Below are 20,309 nucleotides of genomic sequence, written 5' to 3' on the forward strand. Positions count from 1 at the left end.
AGAGTAAAAGACCTCTTGCCTGATCCCTACAGCAAGCCAGTGAGAGCAGGTGAGAGGTATGAAGTGCCACACGGTTCGTGGTAGTGGTGGCCATGATGGGTTCCTGAGGCTGCAGAGCAGTGCAGCTGGAGAAATAACCTGGGAGAGACTCTGCAATTCAAGCCCACGTGAGGCCGGACCCAACAGGCCTCCACGGATACCAACAGCTGGATCACCATGAAGTCAGCAAAGCCTCCTTAGCTACTGTGTGCCACAGGCGCCGGCCTGTCAGGCCGGACACCCAGATCCCAGGGCCCCCTCAGGACTCCAGGGAGGACCCGAGGGGCTGGCAGGAGAGACAGCACTGACCAGTGCTGAGAATCTACCTCTGCAGGCACCAACCCCCCTCCCCAGGTAGTTTCACCTGACCCCTAAGCGATGCACACTTTCCACTTTCTCTCCACCCCCGCCCCCCGCAGGCCCAGCCAGGCCCCACAGGACACCCACACTTACATCTTTTCCGGGTGACCCTTCCCGGCCAGGGGGCCCCATGGCACCAGGCTCTCCCTAAAAGGGGGAAGCAGAAACAAAACACCTGCTGTGAGGGAAGAGAACGCAGAATGCCACCTGCCAGGTCTCTGCACACCTGCCGGGGAAAGACCCAGGAGCACGGCCCACCAGAAAGAGCCCCATGGAGTCCTGGATGGAGCCGGGGTCTGCAGGGCCCCCACAGCCATCTTCCAGAGCCTGGACCCTACTGTGCCTCTCTGACCTGCAGGCACACCACCAGCCAAGGGTCAGGCAAACGGGCTTGGAATTCTACCTCTTCACCCGCTGACCCATCAGACATCTCAGCTTTCCCATCACTAAACAGAGCGCGGCCGGGGGTCTAACCAGTGGTCCTCCGAGGTTCCTTCTGTTTGGGGCATCTGAAGGTCAGGGAAGAAGCTAAAGGGTAAGAGTGTGGGCTCCGGGGTCTCTCCACCTGGGACGCACCGAAGCTCTCCCCGCATTAGCTCAGGGCCTGTTGCACAGCTTGTGCACAGCACAGCCAAAAGGGGCGCCCTGACTCCAGGCTGATTGGGTCAGACAGGTCGCACCTCAATGTCTGGCCCCCAAAGGAACGTTTAGAAAAACCAGACCACGACTGGGGGTGATGCTTCCCATGATGCCCACTGTCTTCTCTCAGGGGACCAGGTGCTGTGCTGGCCTGCCCGGCCAGGACCCCCCGTCTAGAAGCACCAACTCAGTTCCGCCTGGGCTGACCTCCACGGCTAGACGCCCACTTACCCGGGGACCGGGTGTGCCAGAGTCGCCGGTGCGTCCTTTGAAGCCCTAGAAGAAAGAGAAGTTATTCCACCCAAGAGCAGGCTGATAAGTTGAGAAGTGGGTGGTGGTCCAGCCGAGTCCTGCCCCCGCTCACCGTGGCTCACTGGACGCCTCCCATTCTGGACCCCAGGCTAGGCCAGGCCTTCGATGCTGGAGGACAGGATGATCAGGGGCACCACGGGCGGAGCTGCAGGGCTAATCCCACAAATGCTCCAGAGTCGAGGGGTCACCCTACGTGTCTCCTGAGCTTCATCTTCCCCATCTCACACCACCTGGCTTGCAACCCCTCGGCCTGGCCCCTGGGGCAGGTGCTTCCCTTGTAGACAACAACATTGCCTTCACCCCAGAGGTGGGTCTCGGGTGCCTTCCTTGTTCCTGGGGCTGTGGCCGGTCCCACCCAACACCCTCGTCCTGGGCCACGGTGCTGGGCCTCCCTGCACATAACAGCAACCTGGAGATCTATTACTCGAGCACCGAGCCCTGGGAGCTGAGCAGAAGCTGTTAGCAGAGCTGACACGATCATTTCTAACAGCCAGACCAAGCTGATTGTGTAATAATCCCCATTTCACACATGAGAAAGCTGAGTCTCTGAGAGAGAAAATACCCGCTCAGAGTCCCAGAGCCAGAAAGTAAGCTGATTCAGATCCAGCGGCTCTGCCCCCACCCTTTCTCCACTGTTCTCCTTGCTCGGTCTGGGGTTCTACTCCTGGCAGGTGGGAATGGCCTCTCTCCAGCCCTGGTCTCAGAATGCTTTCCCCACCTGCTGAGACCCAGGGCATTCATGGTCTCCACCTGAGGGGCACCTGCCCACCTGGCCACCTCACTGCGCCACATCCCAGACCCAGTGTCCTCGGTGGACTGCACACTCCACACCTCCCTTTCTGCTCCATGTGTGTCCTCTCTTCCTGGCAGACCCCTTGCTCATTGGGACATTGCTCCTGGCTGGAGGCCTCCTCCCTAGCAGCCTCCTGTCCCCAACTCCATCTCCCTCACTGCTCACATGGTCACTCTCAAAGGCCCTCCTTGTACCTTTGTCATTAGGCATCCTTGCCAGAGCACCACTCTGAGCTCCTACAGCCCTGAGTGCCCTAGCCAGCTGGTCCCCAGCCAATGGCTGGCACAGAGCAGGGACCTGGGTGGGCAGATGCCTGTGCACATAGCTCAGTCAGGGGGCCCCTGAGGCGGGGCCCGGAGTGAACCTCCCTTGTCCAGCACCCTCACACAGATACAGACGGGCCGATGCGGCACAGGGAAGTGGTTAGGAGAGACTGGGCTGAGGGCCTGTCCTGGCTCCTTGCCCGCAGTGGGGAGGGGAGGGAGCAGGGCAGTAGCAGGGGAGGAGGAGGAGGAGGCAAACCCTTGCGTGGAGCCCCTGCCACATCCTGGGCCGCAGGCGTGGCGCCCTCATCGCCCTGTAACAGGGTCCTGGGAGACGCATCTTATTTCTCCCATTTTCTGTAAGAAACAGGAGGCTCGGGCCTCTCTAGCACATTTAGAAGCAGGAGAGTCGTGATTCAAGCCCAGGTCTGTCTCTCTGCAAAGCACGCCCTCCTCAAAGTCACCCCTCAACTCAACGAGGCAGCCGTTTGTGGCCAAATCGGACCCTCCAGGGCCAAGCCCAAATACCTCCTGGCTGACCTTGCCAGGCTCTTCTCTGACCTTATGCCCTGATTTTAGGTCCTGGTTCCAAAAAGCAAATGAAGACTCTGCTGAGGAGAAGACCACACCAGGGCCTGGCCATCCGAAAAGAGAGACAACCTAGCGGCCTCCCTTATGTGGGGGTTCTTACCCTGGAGATGTGTTATCTAGCCTGCCTCTCCGGACGTGGGGAATAAGAAAGTAGGACCTCTCCTGCCTCTGGGAGGGGGGCTCTGGGGATGCTTCGCAAGTAGCAGGCGGTGTGGTGACAGGTGCATGCTCTCAGAGGTCCAGAGATTCAGGGGACAAAGGAGGTCAGGAGCCCCGCCAGACGTTTCACACCCCTGCAAAGCCCCCAGCTAAGTGGCTGCATTTCACCTCCCGACTCTGAGCCTCGGGGGCCTCAGCTGTAACGCGGGGAGGTGTCCCCTGTCTGATGGGCTACAGTAAGGATGAGATGAGACACTGCCACCCGATTCAGGCCTGTCATGGTAGCCAGGACGTGTCAGTGGCAGGCGGAGGAGGAGGTGAAGGGAGTCAGCTCGGATTTGATCCCAGATTCAACCGCTGTACCTTGGAGAAGTCAGCTTTCCCCTTAGAGTCCTAACATCATCTATAAACTGAGAAGAATAAAGTACCTGCCAGGCATCGCTTTGCAGAATTAATCTATGGAAAAGGGCCTCATGTATCATTAAGGCTGACTTTGGAGTCAGGTATGGAAGAGAGCCATGGCTCCCTACTTTGTAGCTGTGGATCTTGGGTGCTTTACTTCTCTTCACTGGGACTCAGTTTCCACATCTGTAAATGAGGATAGACCCTACTTCTGCAGAGTTGCCATCAGCAACGAATAAGAGATAAACCGTGCTCACCGCTGTTCAAAACAGGCCACTTTTCTTTCCCTGGAGAGGGGCAGGGCCTGCCTGGGTCCCAGCACCATCCTCAAAGACACTAGAATCCCCAATCCAGCCAGCTCAGAGCCGGGACCCTGTTGTGCTCTCCTCCCGTATGATCATGGACAGAAACACCAACTGAGGGAGCTTAACAGACTGTGCCAGGCACTTGACTGATAATTGTACCTTCCATCATCTCCTTTAATGCATACAACCACCCTACAGAAGGGGGAGACATTCCAACCCCCACTTCATAGAAGAAGAAACAGAGGTTCAGAATGGTCCCTTGATGAAAGTAAGTGACCAAGTAAAAGCTGAACCCACATTTATCTATCTCAAAGACTGTGTGGTTCTTCCAAGCTTGGCTCTCTGACCTACACCTTGCCAGCCAGAGGACCTGGGTCTTCTTTCACCTGTTTGGGTTTCTAGCTTCTGCCCCTGCACTGAAGTAGGATTCCTTGCAAGTCTCAACTGAGAAATGGGTCTTGCCTCAACGTGGGTCCCAGCAAATGGATCCCCTTGGCTAAAAGGAAGACCCTCTCCTCCAATAAGCCAGGAACCACCTTAAAAAAAACCGGCCACTAATTCTGTGTTTTAATTCTGACACAGGAGGTAGTATTCCCCACTCTTAGATTTGCTCTCCTAGCACAATCAGGTGAAAGGCAAGGAGATTTAGGAAAAAGGAAATTGATTTTTGTGTTTCAGTTCCTTCTTACTGAATGCTAGCCAGGTGAGTTATTGATTTTCACAGAAAAATACATTAAGGAAATAGAAGTGGCATTTTGATCTCCTACTTCTTGCCAGATAAGTGGGTTTTAATTGTCATTAAAAATAATATATTTTTTCCTAAAAACAAATTTATGGGATTATGTAAGCAATTTTTAAATTATGAAGAAGTAAAGCATTTAGCAAAAAAAAAAAAAAAAAACCCAACCCCAAAATATACAACTCATTTTTATAGAAAAATTATCTATGCATGTTTACATGTACATTAGCCTGGAAGCTGGAAATAGATGGATATATAAATATAAATGTGAGAATTCATACATAGAAAAGAGTCAGAATTCATACAGACTTCATAATACATTCCTAAGATCTAGAAAGAATATACGTAAATGTTAACAGAGCTTTACCTCTGTGTTGCAGAATTACGAGTAACTCTATTATATTCTCTATAACATTATTTTTCTTATTGTTTTTATATTTTTGCCATCATTGTCATTGGTATACAATGAGAATGGGTTACTTTTATAATTGGGGGAAAAAAACCTTTAGCCACGGAAAGTGTTCAAAAATAAGATTTATTTTTAGGTCCTATCATCCAGAGAAAGCCCATTAAAATCATACTAAATAGGTTAAGAACAAAGAAAACTTAGAATAACAAGATGGCAACAATGGTTGTAATTTTGAAAATACATTTTATAGCCACGCTCGTGAAAGAACTGAATTTATTACTTCGTAGAAGCACCGACGTCTTGGAAGAGAGGTACTTCTGGAAATCCAGGGTGGGGCGGGCACAGTGTATGAGCCGTGCGGCTGACGGCCGCGTTCTACATGGACAACGTGCACACGCACACACACACACACACACACAGGCACTTACAGGTGGGCCTCGGGCTCCCTCCAGTCCTGGCAGACCAGGCTCTCCCATTTTGCCCTGAGAGTAAAGAAGAGAAGAGTTTGGGGCCATCGTCATAAGGATCTCCCTGCTTGGCGCCTGTCACACTTGCCCCAGCCCGTTTCTGACCCCGCCGACCACCTCCGTGGACGCTGTGCCCCACTGCAGTGCCCACGGATCACGCCAGCGTACCCAGCTACCATGCTCCTGGTTTCCTCGGACTGTGCTCGTTGCACAGGTGCGGTCTCTGAACCCACTGTTCCTAGTGGCCCCTGATCGTTCTCAGAAGCATTCTGGTCTGGATGCAGAGTCATGCAGACATCCTCATTATGAATGACTCTGTACTCATTCACAAAAGCACCTCAAGGCAGCCATCAACTATCGCATGTGACAACAGGGGACACTGAGGCTCCAAGAAGCTAGCGCTTCGCCGAGTTAATGAACAGCACGGCCAGACTGAATCCCAGCTGCGTGCACCACCCCAAAGGATGTCTTTCTCGTCCAGCAGCTGCTGTGGACAGGGAAGCCTGTCATCTACCCCTCCTTTCCCCGGTCCAGCTTCTCTTAATGCCGAGAAGTTATGGGGACACTCGGGCTATTCAAAGTCCTCACCACCAGCATCCCAGTGCTTCCGTGGGCAGAACCAGCCACAAATAACAGCCAATGGGAGCCTGGCTGCTGAGCCCAGGCGATGTGGTCAGCGTGGGGGTGTGGAGGGGCAGGGAGATGGTGACAGGGCCTGTCAGACTGATGGAAGATGGGGCAGCACCTGGCCCCACCTTCACTGTGACAGGAGGGCAAATCCCACCCCCCAATTTCCACTCCTTTTCACATCTTGTAAACCCCAAGGATCAGACGGAGCCCAAGAGCAGGGTAGGAGAGGGAAAGGGGCGTCCTTGGTGGAGGGGAAATCTCAGAAAAGAGGACACACAAAGCTCTAACTTCCAGGTTCGTGTGTTTGGTCCAAGCACTGCTGTGTGATCTTCAGTGTCCCTTCCCTTCCCTGGATCTGTTCTCAGTTGCAAACTCAGCACAGTCGCCCTCATGGGACTCTGTGACTGAGGGTACATGGCCTAGCCTGGTTCCCATGCTTTCCGCAGTCAAGTGACATGGTCATCGTTGGTCCAAGTCACCAGCAGGAAAATGGTAACGCACAGCAACTCTTGAGGGATTTCCACATTCCAGACACAAAATGAGTGCCTCACACGGTAAGTCGCTGGGTCCTTACTACAACCCAATGAGGGAGGCGCCATTGTTATCCACCAGGCAAAACACTGAGGCACAGAGAGGTTAAGTGATCTGCTCAAGGTCACACTGCTGGGGTTCTAATCCAGGTATTTTGGCTCTAGAGTCTCCGTACATCATCCTACACCACAATTATAGCTCAAATGCCTCCTGATAAAGATTACACAACACGCAACTCAAAACAGCTGCCTATGTATCTACACATCTATCTATCCACATCCAGTCATCCATCCATCATTTATCCACCTATCTACTGCTGTCTGTCTGTCCATCCATGTCCCTAACACAGAGGAACTTGAAGGACTACGCCAACGTGAAGACGAACTACCTACTACCTGTAGTGAATGCTGCTTCCCAAGCAGGTCCCCTTGGCTCACCGAGGAGGGCACCTGTCAGCGCTGAACAGTTCCCGCCCAGGCTGAGGCCCATGCACAGATCGGCCTTCGGGGGTGCGTGACACCGAGGTGTGCAAGTTAATGTGCGAGTTGCTGCCTCCCAGAGCAATCCTCAATTTCAAAAGGGCTTCAGGTCTATGGATGGATGAATAGCCTGGCCGGGGTAGGAGCAGGACGGCAAGTGTGCTCCTCACCAATTCTCAGAGGGTCTGCAGTGACCGTGGCCCAGCTGCCCGCCTCACTCGCCTGACGTCCGTGGCTTTCCTTCTCTCCTTGTCTCATTTCCTCCTGCCCTCGGTGCTTCCTGAGGTCACTTCCCAAAGTCCCCACCTGCAACATAATCCTTGTCTCTAAAAGGGCTGCTTTCATGCGACCCGACACTGCTCATTCCTATGCCAACTTCCTAAGCAGCTCAGACAGAGAAGACATCACACTGGCCACAGGCTGAGATTCCAGAATGCATGCCTGGAGGACTCTGGCACGCCCCCGGGTGGGAGCTGCTGGGCCACCTCTTCCAGCAGGACCAGTCCTGCCTCCTCAGGGACTGATGTCCCCCCCATGTACCCAGAACAGACCTGGTCTCATATTGCTCTATGCCTGAGGCCTACCTGGAGGAGGTGATCCATAAACAGACCAAATGAAGACCACGGGCCCCAGTCCTCCTGTACCATAAACGTCAGCTCTCAGAATAAGACTCCCGCAGAAAAGCTGACTTCCTGTTCTGCAGTACTGACCTTTGGGGTCAGCCTCTGGGGCGTGAGTCCTGGCAGCTTCATTTACCCACTGTGTGACCTCGGCCAGCCCACTTAACCTCTCTGTGCGTTTCCTCATCTGGGGCAATAATGACACCATGCCCCATGGGGATTTTCTGGGGATTACAGTGGAAAATGTAACAAAGTGTCAGTACCCCAGCCCTAGGTGGGCACCCAGTGGTGATATCAGTCCTCTCTCGCCTCCCACATTTTCACCCCGCTAACTGCCACGTGCCCGCCACAGACCACTCTGCTGGGCCTCAGCCTCCAGCGGCTTGGCGGGCGCTCTGGACTCTGCTCGCTGCCACGAGCGCTTTCTTTTGCTCTCAGCAGTGTATTCTGGTTCCAGCATCTGGCAAAGCTGAAAAATGTTAAAGAAGGTGCTTCTGGCAAGTTGCGTAAGATGCGGAACGAGTCATAATAGTTTATGACCAAACAAATTAAATGCAACATAAACCTTGCTGTAGAAAATTTTATGTTATCCCAAGCCGCGGCTCTAAGGGCTCTGGAGCCCTGACCTCACCAGGAGTCACAGCCGGGGGCTTGGTGAAGTCATCAACAGCAAGGCGAGCCTGACGCCTTCTGCTGGTTTCTCACCTCACTGGGTTCTCCGGCAACTCTAGCGAGTTGCTACTATGACTCTCGTTCTATTGAAAAAGCATCTCGGAGACGCTTCCCGACTCACCCCAGGCCCCGGGGCCGGTCTGGAGTGGAGCCAGCGTCTGGAGCCAGGGTCTTCTTCTGGCTGTGCTTGTCATTTTGGCATAAAATATTTCGGTTCATTTTAAATTACATGTTATCAGCAAGCAATGCATACTAATGGCTCGATAATAAAATCACTCACCACAGAGCACAGACTTGCCTTTGCGCCCCTGCGCCCCTTCTGCCCAGAATCACCCTACAGTGGATGGTGACGACCGTTAGAGGTGCTTTTGGAGTCCCCCGGACTGCCATTATGTAAACACTAGAAAAATACACACAGGCCTGCTTTTATACTAAACAGGGCAGGCTACGCACACCGCTCTGTGCCTTTGCTTTTTTACTTAACAATCCATCTTGGAGGAGTTTCACGTCCGTGTCTGGAGGGCGTCCTCCTCCTTCCTCGGGCCTGCTTAGTATGCGACTGGGTGCGCCCCATCACTAACTACTCTCCTACTGGTGGGCATGCGGGGAGCCGGGTCTCGAAGCCCAGACACCACCTTCCAGCTTCCCCTCGAGGCTGAGGCTGTGGAAGGGATCTGGGGAGACCAAGGTGCCATCACCACGGGCCCCGACCCACAGGGGAGAACAGTGGCCAGCTGTGGCAGGACAATGATGAGGTCACAGATCTGGGTGTGCAGAAAGCCCTCACACTTCCAACCAACAGCTACTGAGGCAGAGACTTGCTCACGTGCACTCCGTCTGCCTCACTGTGTCCTGGACAGGTAACGTTAAAGAAAAAGAAAAAACAAAACAAAACAAAACCTACAGCTCTATACCAGAATTGAAGAAAGGGCCAACTCCCATCACCTGGAGCTGATGGGAGAAGCTCAGGGCTTCCGTGGGGATAACGGGCTTTCAGGCATCAGGTTTCTACTCCAGCGGGGCCTCACCTGCCCCAGCTCCCCTCCCAAGTCAACGGGATGGAGGCTGCATGGGGCAGTAAGAAAAAAATGCAGAGGATGGGCAGAAGCCCTGGGATCAGTTCTGGTTCTGTCACCAGCTCACTGTGTGACTTTGGGCCCATCACTTCACCTCCCTGAGCCTCAGTTTTCTCAGCTGTATAATGGGGACAGCAGTGTTCACCCTGCAGGGTGGTCAGGAGAAATAAACGAAGTAACTCTTACTATGCCTGAGTCATAGTAGCTCCTCAACACAGAGCGGTTGTTGCTGAGAAATTACTCATTTGGCCTGTACAATTGTAAGAAATTTAGAGCCCCTTACCGGCTCGCCGGGGGGACCTGGTTTTCCATCTCTGCCCTCTTTCCCTTCTTCTCCCTGCAAGAGAAATCAAATTAACCGTTATCTCTGGCCAAGGGTGCTGGGTGGAAAGATGGGGTTCTGCTGGGGGTGCACGCCTAGTGTGTGGCCACAGCCGCCCTTAGGGGCTCCGGGGACGTGTCCACAGACAGAACTGGTTTGACATCGTGGTTCCTTCCCAACACCGCAACTCTGGCTTGGATCTCTGATCCGCAGAGCCTGGCACAGAGTGGAAAAGAAATGAATTGCAACAGCATCATTATCAGTGCTATTGATCTAAAGAAGCCCCGCACTGGACATTTCCCAAAGTCGAACTTAGGACAACGGCGCCTCATAGCTGGGCCTCCTGGATTGAACGTAGTGATGAGGAGGTAAGGACGCGGCTTCCGACAGAGATGGTGAGGAGATGTAGGAGAGCACGGGGCATAGCCCTGGGAACATACAGGGGCTCAGAGAATGACAGCAAGGTTTCTGCATGGACACTTGGCCTTTCTCTCTGTGAAATCTAGCTGTGATCCCCCTCCCTGTAACCAACCTCCCGCTCTAAGGGAGGACGCCATAAGCCTCGTGTTAATCCAAGAGACCAGTATTCTTCAGGAGCCTCTGCAAATGGGAAAATAATTCTGTACAATGACTATGACATCACACAGACTTGGGTTCCAATCCTGGGCCACCTGCACTGGGTGGGGTCTGGGGAAAGAAAGCCACAAGGCAGCAGGACAGAGGGGAAACTGAGTCAAACCAGGCTAGGTCTGAACCCTGCCTGCACTACTAGGCATATGATCTTGGGCAAGTTACTGGTATTCTCAACTCCTCAGTTCCCTTCTCCTAAAAAGAGATGGCAATCCTGCCCCGCGGCATCGCCAGGCGGCTCAGAACCGATGCTCCAGCTTGCGAGGCTGAACAAACCAGGCATCGATAAATGGCCCCAGCAATGGCGCTCCTCCTGCTGCTGCAGGCATTCGTGAAACCGTGCATGATTCCTCACCAGTGCCTTCGACGTCAGCGGCTTGGCACTGCTGGGAAGCCACTGGGGACAGGAATCTAAGTTTACTGGCCACCTGGGCTGCTGGCCGATGCTCAATGGCACCCGTAACTCTTCACGAACGCTGCTCCTGGCACAGCCGCCTTGACCACATACACCTGCAGGGCTGCTGCCAAGGCCAGGCTATAATGATCCTCTTTTGCATTCTTTTTTTTCCCCAGAGAGGGCGAGAGAAAGGGGGATGGGGGTGGGGGCAGAGGGAGAGACAGAATTCCAAGCCCGCTCTATACCCAGCACAGAGCCTGATGCGGGGCTCAATCCCAGGACCCTGGACCCTGAGATCGTGACCTGAGCTGAAACCATGAGTCAGATGCTTAACCAACGGAGCCACCCAGGCGCCCTTGTACTGATCCTCTTTTCAAATAAGAGTTTAACCCTGAAACCACTCCTCCCCAGGCATGCAGCAGCAGCCATGCACGGAAGACAAAGCCGATGCCGCAGGAAGAGACACGGGCAGACCTGCAAACTCTGGCTGGAGGCTGGCAGGAGACGCCAGGACTCCTGGCACAGACATGAGGTCGTCGGGAAAGGCGCGAGCACCACTAGGGGAAAAGCAAAGGTGGGCTGAGTGTGGCCTAGCGAATCGTGTGAGAAGGAAACGTGGCTTTGCAAGAGAGAAGGGCTGCCCCTAGCTGACGGGCTGCTGACACCGTCAACATCTCAGGGCCTGTTTCTGCACCTTCAGTAAACTGCAGGGACGCTCTCACCTCCTGCAGGCAGAGGAATATATAGGGTCTTTCTGGTACAGAGTGTGATGCGGAGCTGGTGCTTAATAAATGGTGAGGTGTGTTGTTCCACTTCACACAACGTCATGTGGGTGCTCAGTGAGTGTCCGCAGAAGGTTGCACTGCAGCCCTCACAGCCCCTACCAGACGTGGAAGCCACTTCTTAACGTTCAACACTTCTTATAGCCAGTTCCTGTACGTAAATACGTCCGTGTCTTTTTTTTTTTTTAATATTTTATTTTATTTATTTATTCATGAGAGACAGAGAGAGAGAGAGGCAGAGGGAGAAGCAGGCTCCCCGCTGAGCAGGGAGCCCGATGCGGGACTCGATCCCAGGACCCTGGGATCATGACCTGAGCCGAAGGCAGACGTTTAACCATCTGAGCCACCCAGGCGCCCACGTCCGTGTCTTTTATATGTTGTTCCTTCTACCTGAAAGGCCTTCTTCCTGCCCCTTCTCATCTTTCTCTGCCTAGACTACTTGACCTTGAACACTCTCCTTGAGTGTCACCTCCCCAGATATCCCTTCGGGTCTGGCGTGGGTATCCACCCCTGGGCTCTGTGGCCCCTGGGTCCCCCTCTATCATATAGCGCATCATGTTTTGTGTCAATGGTTTCTTCCTTTTCTCTTTGGCTTCTCCATGAGACTTCAGGCTGCACGCGAGGGGGGATGAGGGCTGGGTCCGTCTGGTACCTCGCATGCTGGCCTGGGCCAGTACTCGGCGCTGTGCTGGCACGGGCGTGGTGCAGGTGGACAGAAATGAACAGGCGTGTGTGGTCGCAGACCCTCAGTGCTGTGACGGCACAGGGGCTGAGTGCTCCTGAAACACAGCTCAGTTCTACCCAAGCCACTGCGGAAGCTCAGGGTGCCTCCTGGAGAAAACCTTCAGCTGGGACCCCAGGATGAACTGCTGAGGGGGCCCGAGGCGTGGGGTACATGCATTAACGTGCGGAAAGCTCTCTGCACGGAGCCCGCCAAGGGGTGAGCACCGTGCACAAGAAAGCGATGAGGATTCTTATTGTCCAGGCAGAGGGAGAGGAAGCGTTTCTGAGGCAGGAATGCTATGGAAGAAGCAAAGGACGTTCAGGGAGGCTGGGAGTGGGGGTGGGGTGAGAGACAGGAAAGCAGGGTCCATTCACGGGACACCAGGGAGGCACACACCCAGGCTTGGCTTAGGTTTGAGCCACAGGATGGGGTCTGCATAGTACACATAGTCACACCTAAGGGCAGGTCTCTCTTCTCCTGCACGCTAAGACTTTAGTGGTAAGGGGTTGGCACAAATCCAAACCGGGACTTTCTCTCCCTAGCTTCACTATTGCTAGAATTAAATAAGTCAGTTCTTCCCAGCTGCCAGGACAGACTAGGCTACTGGGCTGCCGTTTAGACCAAAAGGGGTTTCACATCCCTGCACAGGTTACTCAACCTCGGGGTCTTGTGGCTGTAGGGACCATCAATGGTGCCCAGGAAATGCCTCCTGGGTGGAGGGGGGCACTTATCAGCTACTCCAGGAGGGAGGGCTCTCGCAGAACAGTTCATTCATCCACCTGTTTCTTAAATTACTATTTGCCGAGTGTTCACTATGTGTGGGAAGCAAAAGCCTGGTCTTCTAGAACCCATGGCCTAGAGCATCGCCCCATGATTACCAGGCACTCCTCTCTATTGTCCCCAGGTCTAGCAAACAGTAGGCTCCTAAAGATAGTTGGTTGAATGAGCGAATCAATTAATGCATAAAGGAGGTGGTGGTCACTAATCAAACCATTACACAAATAAAGATGTGCTACAGCTCAGATGCGTACTCAGGAAGAAAGGAAAAGAAACTAGGAGAGCGGGCCCCAGCCTGCGGGGACAGAGAGAACTTTCCAGGGCTGATGCCTGAGATGGGATGGGAAGAATCAAAGGCATCAACTGGTGCAAGAGGTGAGGAAGGGCATTCTGTGTAGACAGAAATGCATGTGCAAAATTCTGTGGTCTGTAGAGGAGAGGATGCAGAGCATTCTAGGAACCAAAAGGAAACCAGTATGGCCGCAATAAAGCCCATCATCATGCAGGGAAGGCGTGGGAGACTGTGGCCAGTAGAGGCCCCAGCAGTCAGCCCAGGCCAGTCCACGAGCCCCACAGGGATTCATTCTCCACAGAGAAGGTAGCACATGGCCTTCTCTGGACCAGCCTTATTACTAACACCCTGAAGAGCTCCAACCCACTGGGAAGTAGAGTGAATGTAAAAGTCCAGAACAGTATTTGTAGAAAGTAATCTGGAGGTATGTATCAAGAACCTCAGACATTATCGTACCTGACGAGTCAACCCCACCTTTGTGGACCATCGAATAGAAAACAGAAAAGGGCCATGCATGCGGACGAGCTTATTATAGTCTTCTCCAATAACTGTACAATTTCTGAGGCCACAGAGGAATAAACATATATATTATGGTATATTTATTGTGTAGAGCCTATGTAAAATTTAATGAGCACATGAACATTTAACACCAGTGTGGGAAACAAACTGTTTCTATTCTCACAGATAGTGAATTGTCACAGCTGTGCACGCCTATGTGTGCGTGTGCTGTCTCAACTCTGTACGTACACGCGTGTGTGTGTGGACAGAGGCAAACGCCATCTACACAAGTCAACAACAGCACCTACTGCATGAAAGAATGAGGTTAAGACTGACCCCCACCAAAAACATACCTGGCTTTGGTTAGTGATTATCCTTCTCATTTTCTGGAGCCCTGAAAACTCCCCTAGGGACCATGCCTTGCTTTAACAGTTGTGGAATCTATTTTTGTTTGCTCATTTTTGTAGTGGAGAAACCATTTTTTTTTTTTAAATGCCACTTACTGGGATTCCGGGTATTCCAGATGGACCTTGGGGGCCAGGAGGACCTTCTTTCCCCTAAAAGATCCAAGACATAAAAACACCATTAAATCTTAGATCGGCTTTTCTGGAAGTACATGATCTCGCATAGAATTGCCTTCACGGACTGGAAGGGGTCTTCGGCGAGAAGCAATGGGTGCTTCTGTCTCCTGGCTTCCCAGGCACTGCCTCTCCCCCCCACCCCACCCCCAGCACCACCACCACAGGCAGGGCACAATCACGCAGGTGGGTGCGCAGACAGGGTCTCATTTTGGCTATATGACATAGACTCGGGGGGAATTAAAGATGGAGAAGTCTGGGGGGAAGAAGATATTCAGGTCCTGAGGTCCACAAGACCTGGGTCCAGCTCTGCACTCTGTCCCTCACTGCCTGAAATTCCGGTCCTCACCACGCGGCCCAAGACCAGAGCATCTGGAGCTGCTGTGCACACAGGACCCAAGGCGAGTGAAAGGCTGACCAGGGCCTGAACAGATGGTCTACTATTACCATCCTCTTGTCTGGAGGGTCCCAAACGTTCTACCACCAGTAGCTCGCTTTTAGTATCTCTTTCCCCCCACGAAACAGAGCTTGTGTTTTGAAAGACTGTATTTGCCAAACCACATTAATTCATACTTCATTTTCCATTTTATGCACCAAAGATACACATCACTGCCAACCACAGCTTTACATCAGGTGACGTCATCAGTGCCTTCACGTCTATCTGGATGAGCATTCTGACGTCATCTGTGTCTCTACCATGTTTAGAAGCCCCTACAACTTTATAATCTCTCCCATCACTGTTCCTTCTGTGATAAAATGATGATGTCAGGTTTTACATTCTCATCCACACAGAGTGAGGTATTCTTAAGGGTTGTGATGTTAGCTTCTTGCAAGAAAAGCGAAAGGCAAAACTACTTTGATATTTAATTCAGATTTATGCAGATTTTATACATTGTCTTGTAAAAAGGGTCCAATCAGGGGACCCAAAGCACATTTCCTTTATGAAGTGCTCCTTAAACTAATAAAAACTCCACAATTGAGTCTTTTCTCCCCACCTGAAGAAAATGGAAGATATTAGCAATACGTCATTAAGAGATGAGAACTTTTTCATGACCCCTGGGAATTGAGGAAGGTTAGACCGTGTTTGAGGTTTACTACTACTTGGTTAAAACCTTTTCTCAAAATCAAAAGGAATAGCACTTTACGCAGTCACGGTTGAAGGGTTACTCTTAATTTTAGAAACTGGAATGCTCAGGTGATGCATTTGCACTGACAACAATTTGGCATGCCCTGCATCTCTGTAACGTGATGAGCCATGATAGCTGAGGTCGCCCAGCCATCATGCCACTTAGACCAACACAAAAGAGCAACAGTAAAGCAAAAATATTCACCGCCTCCCATATCACAAAACCTACAAACACGTAACTGAGTGGGTATTTGGGGGTCAACTTGGAACAAATAGTCATCTTTACAGATTTTTAAATATTGATAATAGAGCTCCCTGGATTCCTTTCTGAATGTCTATGGTTCCATAGACCCTAGGGATAGAGCCACTATTGGTCAGCAAAATGCAGCCCTCTGCTATTTTTGCAAAAAAAAGCTTTATCAGAAGCCTTCTGTTGACCTATTGACTGTGGCTGACTTCACCTTACCAGAGCAGGGCTGAATTTTTCCAAGAGAGACCACATGGCCCATGAGACTAACATATCTAATGTTTAGGGATTTTTTTGCTTCCATCTGATGAGCTGAAGACGCACAAGGAGTCAGCATGCTCGTTCCTAAACCTGTTTGCATTGTACAAGTTGTGGTTTGCTACGGAAATTACACAATTTAATTATTCATTAGGTAACCCCATTAAATTCAGGTGGAAAAAGAAAAAGAACAATTTTTAAGTGAAGACTTCAAAAATATTTTATAAAGATGACTCACTATCCAGATGGCTGTAATAGGATAGCTATGAAGGTTTAGAAAAAAAAAATATCCTAACAATCCAGGATCCAGGATTCTACATTCAAATTGCTCCACAGGTGTTTTTACATTCTCAAACCACATAGCAAATGAGTAGATGTTCCTTTTACAAGGATAATGACAAGAGACTCCATGCTGAGGACCCAAAATCAAGTAAGGCCTTCATTTTATGTCAAAAAGATTGGCAAATGGTTTGTATGCTTCAATTCAAAATATAATGGTAATGTTTTCAGTTTTTATGTATCTTTTTTTTTTTACTACGTCCCACTTAGCGTTCCTTATTTCTTTTTTTAACTACCAACACTCATTAGTTATGCTAAGGAAATCTGGGGTATATTCTGGTTTGATGTATACAGTGGAATAACAGGACCCCAGACAGCTCCAAGCACAGCCATCGCTTGCCTCAGGGTCCCCCACGACAGAATCAACGTCTCATTCAATACAGTTTAATTCTGAAGTACCTGATGATTCCTATCTGGGTCCCGCAGCTGATTCTCCTCGAGCACACAGTCCATTTGTTTTTATTGGGGAGATCTTTTGCCATCTGAGAATCAGTAAAAAGCAGGTGGGCTGCTTGGATAGGACTGGCCAGATGAGGAAGGTAAGAGAGTCCACGTGGCTGGTAGTTTTCAAATCCAACACCCCTGCAGCCCCACCCCAACCACCCCAAACAGCCGGTCAGTGAGGAACGGCAAGAACATGGAGTTGGGGGTTTCCCAATTGACTTCACTCCCAACTTGGATACTGATTTCTTGTGTGGCTTTGGACTAGTGAACGAGTCCCACTGGGCTTTGTCCTCCTCGTCCTAGGATGGGGAAGCTGTCCTAACTGATCCCTCAAGTGTTCTTGGCACTAGAGTCCAGACATCCCAGGGCAGGGCTGACCTGCTTGCCAGCTAGCCAGCTTGTGGTATGACTCCCCTTTCTTACTTCCCTCCCCTCTTTGGAACGCTTGGGTAACAGGGGCTACTCCTGCCCAACGTGCCTCTTGATGCACACAGTAGCCTCAGCATGGGTCAGCTCCAGCTTCTCTACTCTCCTGGGCCTGTGAGGAGAGAACCTGACACAGGGCCTGTGTGAGCTGGTTGTAAACCAAATTCTGGAATCACGGATTGCCACATCATTCAACCAAACCTTTATTTTTGAGGCAAGAACCCGGGGCTCCAACAGAAAGCGCCCCCCTCCTGCGGTTTCCTTGCAAGACCGTTCGTGAATACTTGGGGTGAGTGAGCCAAGGAGGTAGGGAGGACCAGGGCAGGGATGGCAGACACCTGGGTTCCGGGGATGCCCAAACACAGACTCAAGGCAGATCCAGTCCACTGAGGAACTTACCGGCGGCCCTTGGATTCCTGGAGGGCCAGCAGCTCCAGCAATTCCGTCTGCTCCCTACGGATGATAGAGCAGGAAGTTAGTTTGTTGTACATTGCACCATGGTCATTAGCGCCTCTTTGTGCACGAAGCACATGGTGCACAAAGGTGCATCCTGAGCCCCTCCCTGGTGGCTGGAACCATAAGTACTCCAGACGTGCTTCTGCCTTCCCCAGCAGGTGGGGCAGGACTCTGGGAAGACAAAAGATGTTGGGAGCACAGAAGCCACATTGCACAAAGCATTGCACAAAGGACCAGAGTATCCACAGTCATCCCTAAGACAACGGTAAACGGTCTCACTTCACAGTGGACGTTTTAGCTAATATCAGGGAACATTTCAGGACAGAGGCAAAAATGAACTGGATTTATGTTCCAGGTCATCAAGGAAGGCACTTGGTTGTGTCAACCCAGGGATGAGAAATGCATGGACAGATCCATGAACAAGGAGCTCTACACAGGTGAGTAAGTGCAGCAGAGTGAGCCCAGATCTGCCTCTGCTGCGGGCTCTCTCCCATGCTGCACCCCCCCACCCCCCGTAATCCAATCTCCCGGGGCTCAGATTTCACAGCCTGCCCTCATCCCCATCCCAGCTCAGTGAAAAATCACCTGCCTCCCAAATCCAAAACCCAAGTCCCTGCCCCTTCTAACGTCTTTATGCTCCTCCTAGCCTTGTCGCCTTCTGACACCCTAGTGTTTGTTGACTATTTGCTTTATTGGGAGCTAAAACAGTGCCTTGGAGATAGTGGGTGCTCACTATTTCTTGAATAAATGAATAAATGAAAAGCTGGGCTGGCTGGCAGATGGGGCAGAGATTCTTTAGACTAACGAATACACTGCTTCTTTCTAGCTTTGCTCAAGTGGTACTTCAGTGTCCTTGTTGGCAAAAGGCTGGAAGTGATATGATTGCCCAGGCTGTAAGGAGGGTAAGGAGGCATTGCATTGCCTACAGCATGCTTAGCACAGAACAGAGGGTGTTGGTTGGGGTGCACCCTCCCAGAGCCAGAGTTCCTGGGTCCATGTCCTGGTTCTCCACGTTATTTTACTCCTCTGTATCTCTCAGTTCCTTTGTGCACTGGAGAGAAAGAGAGGACCTATTTCACTTGAGTGGTTGAGAGAACTGAGTAAGGTCCTACCTAGAGTTAGCCAGCCCTGGCACTCACTAAGGGCTCTCCCTAAAGGGTTCCTCGTTATCACAAGCACTGATAACAGCAGTGTATCTACTGGCCAGTCCATGACTGGGAACGCTGCAGATATGAACTAAGTATGGGAGGACAAATAAGCAAGGTCTTGTAGTACCTTTCCAGCAGTCTTTAGGTTTTTTACATACACTTATCAAGTGCCTATGTCATACCAAGCGCTGGCCAATTGTTAGGGTTACAGATATGGCTACATCATGGGCCTCAAGGAAATTTGATACAGCTATGGAAGATAGGTCTTGCTGGCCATGTAAGGTAAATCCCCAGGGATAAGATGCAGTCAGATTTGCCTCCACCTCTTTCACTAGGTGAGGAGCCAGTAAATGTTCATGAAATAAAGGGATGTTGATAATACCTGCATACATAGCCCAAGATTCATGCCGCTGCTGGGAACCTCCACATCTAGTTCAAACCTAGCAGAACAATGGCGTTTCTACTGGATTCTTCTATATAATTTTGCCAAAACCCCGCAGCACCCTATACCCTGGAACCCAGCTATGTTGGAATTAAATTCCATACAGCAGGTTGGGAACAGGGTAAGGGCTTTCTCCGAAAGAAGGAGGCCAACTGAGCACCAGGAAATCAACTTTGAAGTAAAAATAATAAAGGAGCCTTATCTGCTTGGTATCTATATCCCTGGTTACAGCGTCCGACATGGAAGCACGTGAAGAAACAATGCATCAACGACCAGGAGGGTTTCCTGCTCTCGAGTTGCTTCTGCATGACTGGCCACTGAACCTGAATGGACGGGCGACTGGCATCCACTCCCAATGACAAAGAACAGTACAGAGCATGGCACAAAGCAGAAGCTCAGTAAACATCAACTGAATGAACTGAACACATTGATCAGATGGAGACTGTTTCTGAATCCCAGATTCATCATCTAGCATGAGAACCATAAGCCAGGAGGCATTTCCTACAGCTGTCATAGAGTCCAAAGAGCAATTTCCAAGGAGAGGAGAACATGGTTTCATTTGCACTGGAGATGTGTTATACGCTTTGGAGCGACCAGGGTGGGGTGGGGATGGGGCTTTTACTCCACCTTCACTTCGGGAGCCCCTCAGCTATTAGGTTGCATGGAGAAGCTAAAGTCGTTGTGATATGAAAACTGTAATATGAAATTATTTCCTTCTCAAATGTCCCTCCGCAATTCGCACTAACCATTATCTGTAACATTGCCATCTTGATCAGTTTCTCTTGTGCCTGAGCATCAGATGCCACAAAATCCAGGAACACAAGCAAATACGATACAAAGGAATTTCCCACGTGAAATTATTTCTTTAAAGAAAATGCAGAATTTCATGAACCTAAATGGCAACAGACTGACCCATCCCCTGGCAAGGCAGTTCGCA

General features: G+C 51.2%; 1 protein-coding gene across 1 annotated transcript in view; it reads right to left on the bottom strand.

Moving 5' to 3' along the window:
- The window catches only part of COL22A1 (collagen type XXII alpha 1 chain), a 247,120-nt gene that overhangs the window by 22,762 nt on the left and 204,049 nt on the right, over positions 1 to 20,309 (bottom strand). Inside the window, exons 49-54 of the mRNA XM_032416080.1 lie at positions 17,726 to 17,779; positions 14,412 to 14,465; positions 9,770 to 9,823; positions 5,440 to 5,493; positions 1,270 to 1,314; positions 493 to 546 (exon numbers count right to left, since the gene is read on the bottom strand). Of these exons, the coding sequence (XP_032271971.1) occupies positions 493 to 546; positions 1,270 to 1,314; positions 5,440 to 5,493; positions 9,770 to 9,823; positions 14,412 to 14,465; positions 17,726 to 17,779 (315 nt within the window). The remainder of the gene's footprint in view (positions 1 to 492; positions 547 to 1,269; positions 1,315 to 5,439; positions 5,494 to 9,769; positions 9,824 to 14,411; positions 14,466 to 17,725; positions 17,780 to 20,309) is intronic.

This window comes from Phoca vitulina, unplaced genomic scaffold, assembly GCF_004348235.1.
Source record: "Phoca vitulina isolate PV1807 unplaced genomic scaffold, GSC_HSeal_1.0 scaffold18, whole genome shotgun sequence".
Lineage (NCBI taxonomy): Eukaryota > Metazoa > Chordata > Mammalia > Carnivora > Phocidae > Phoca > Phoca vitulina.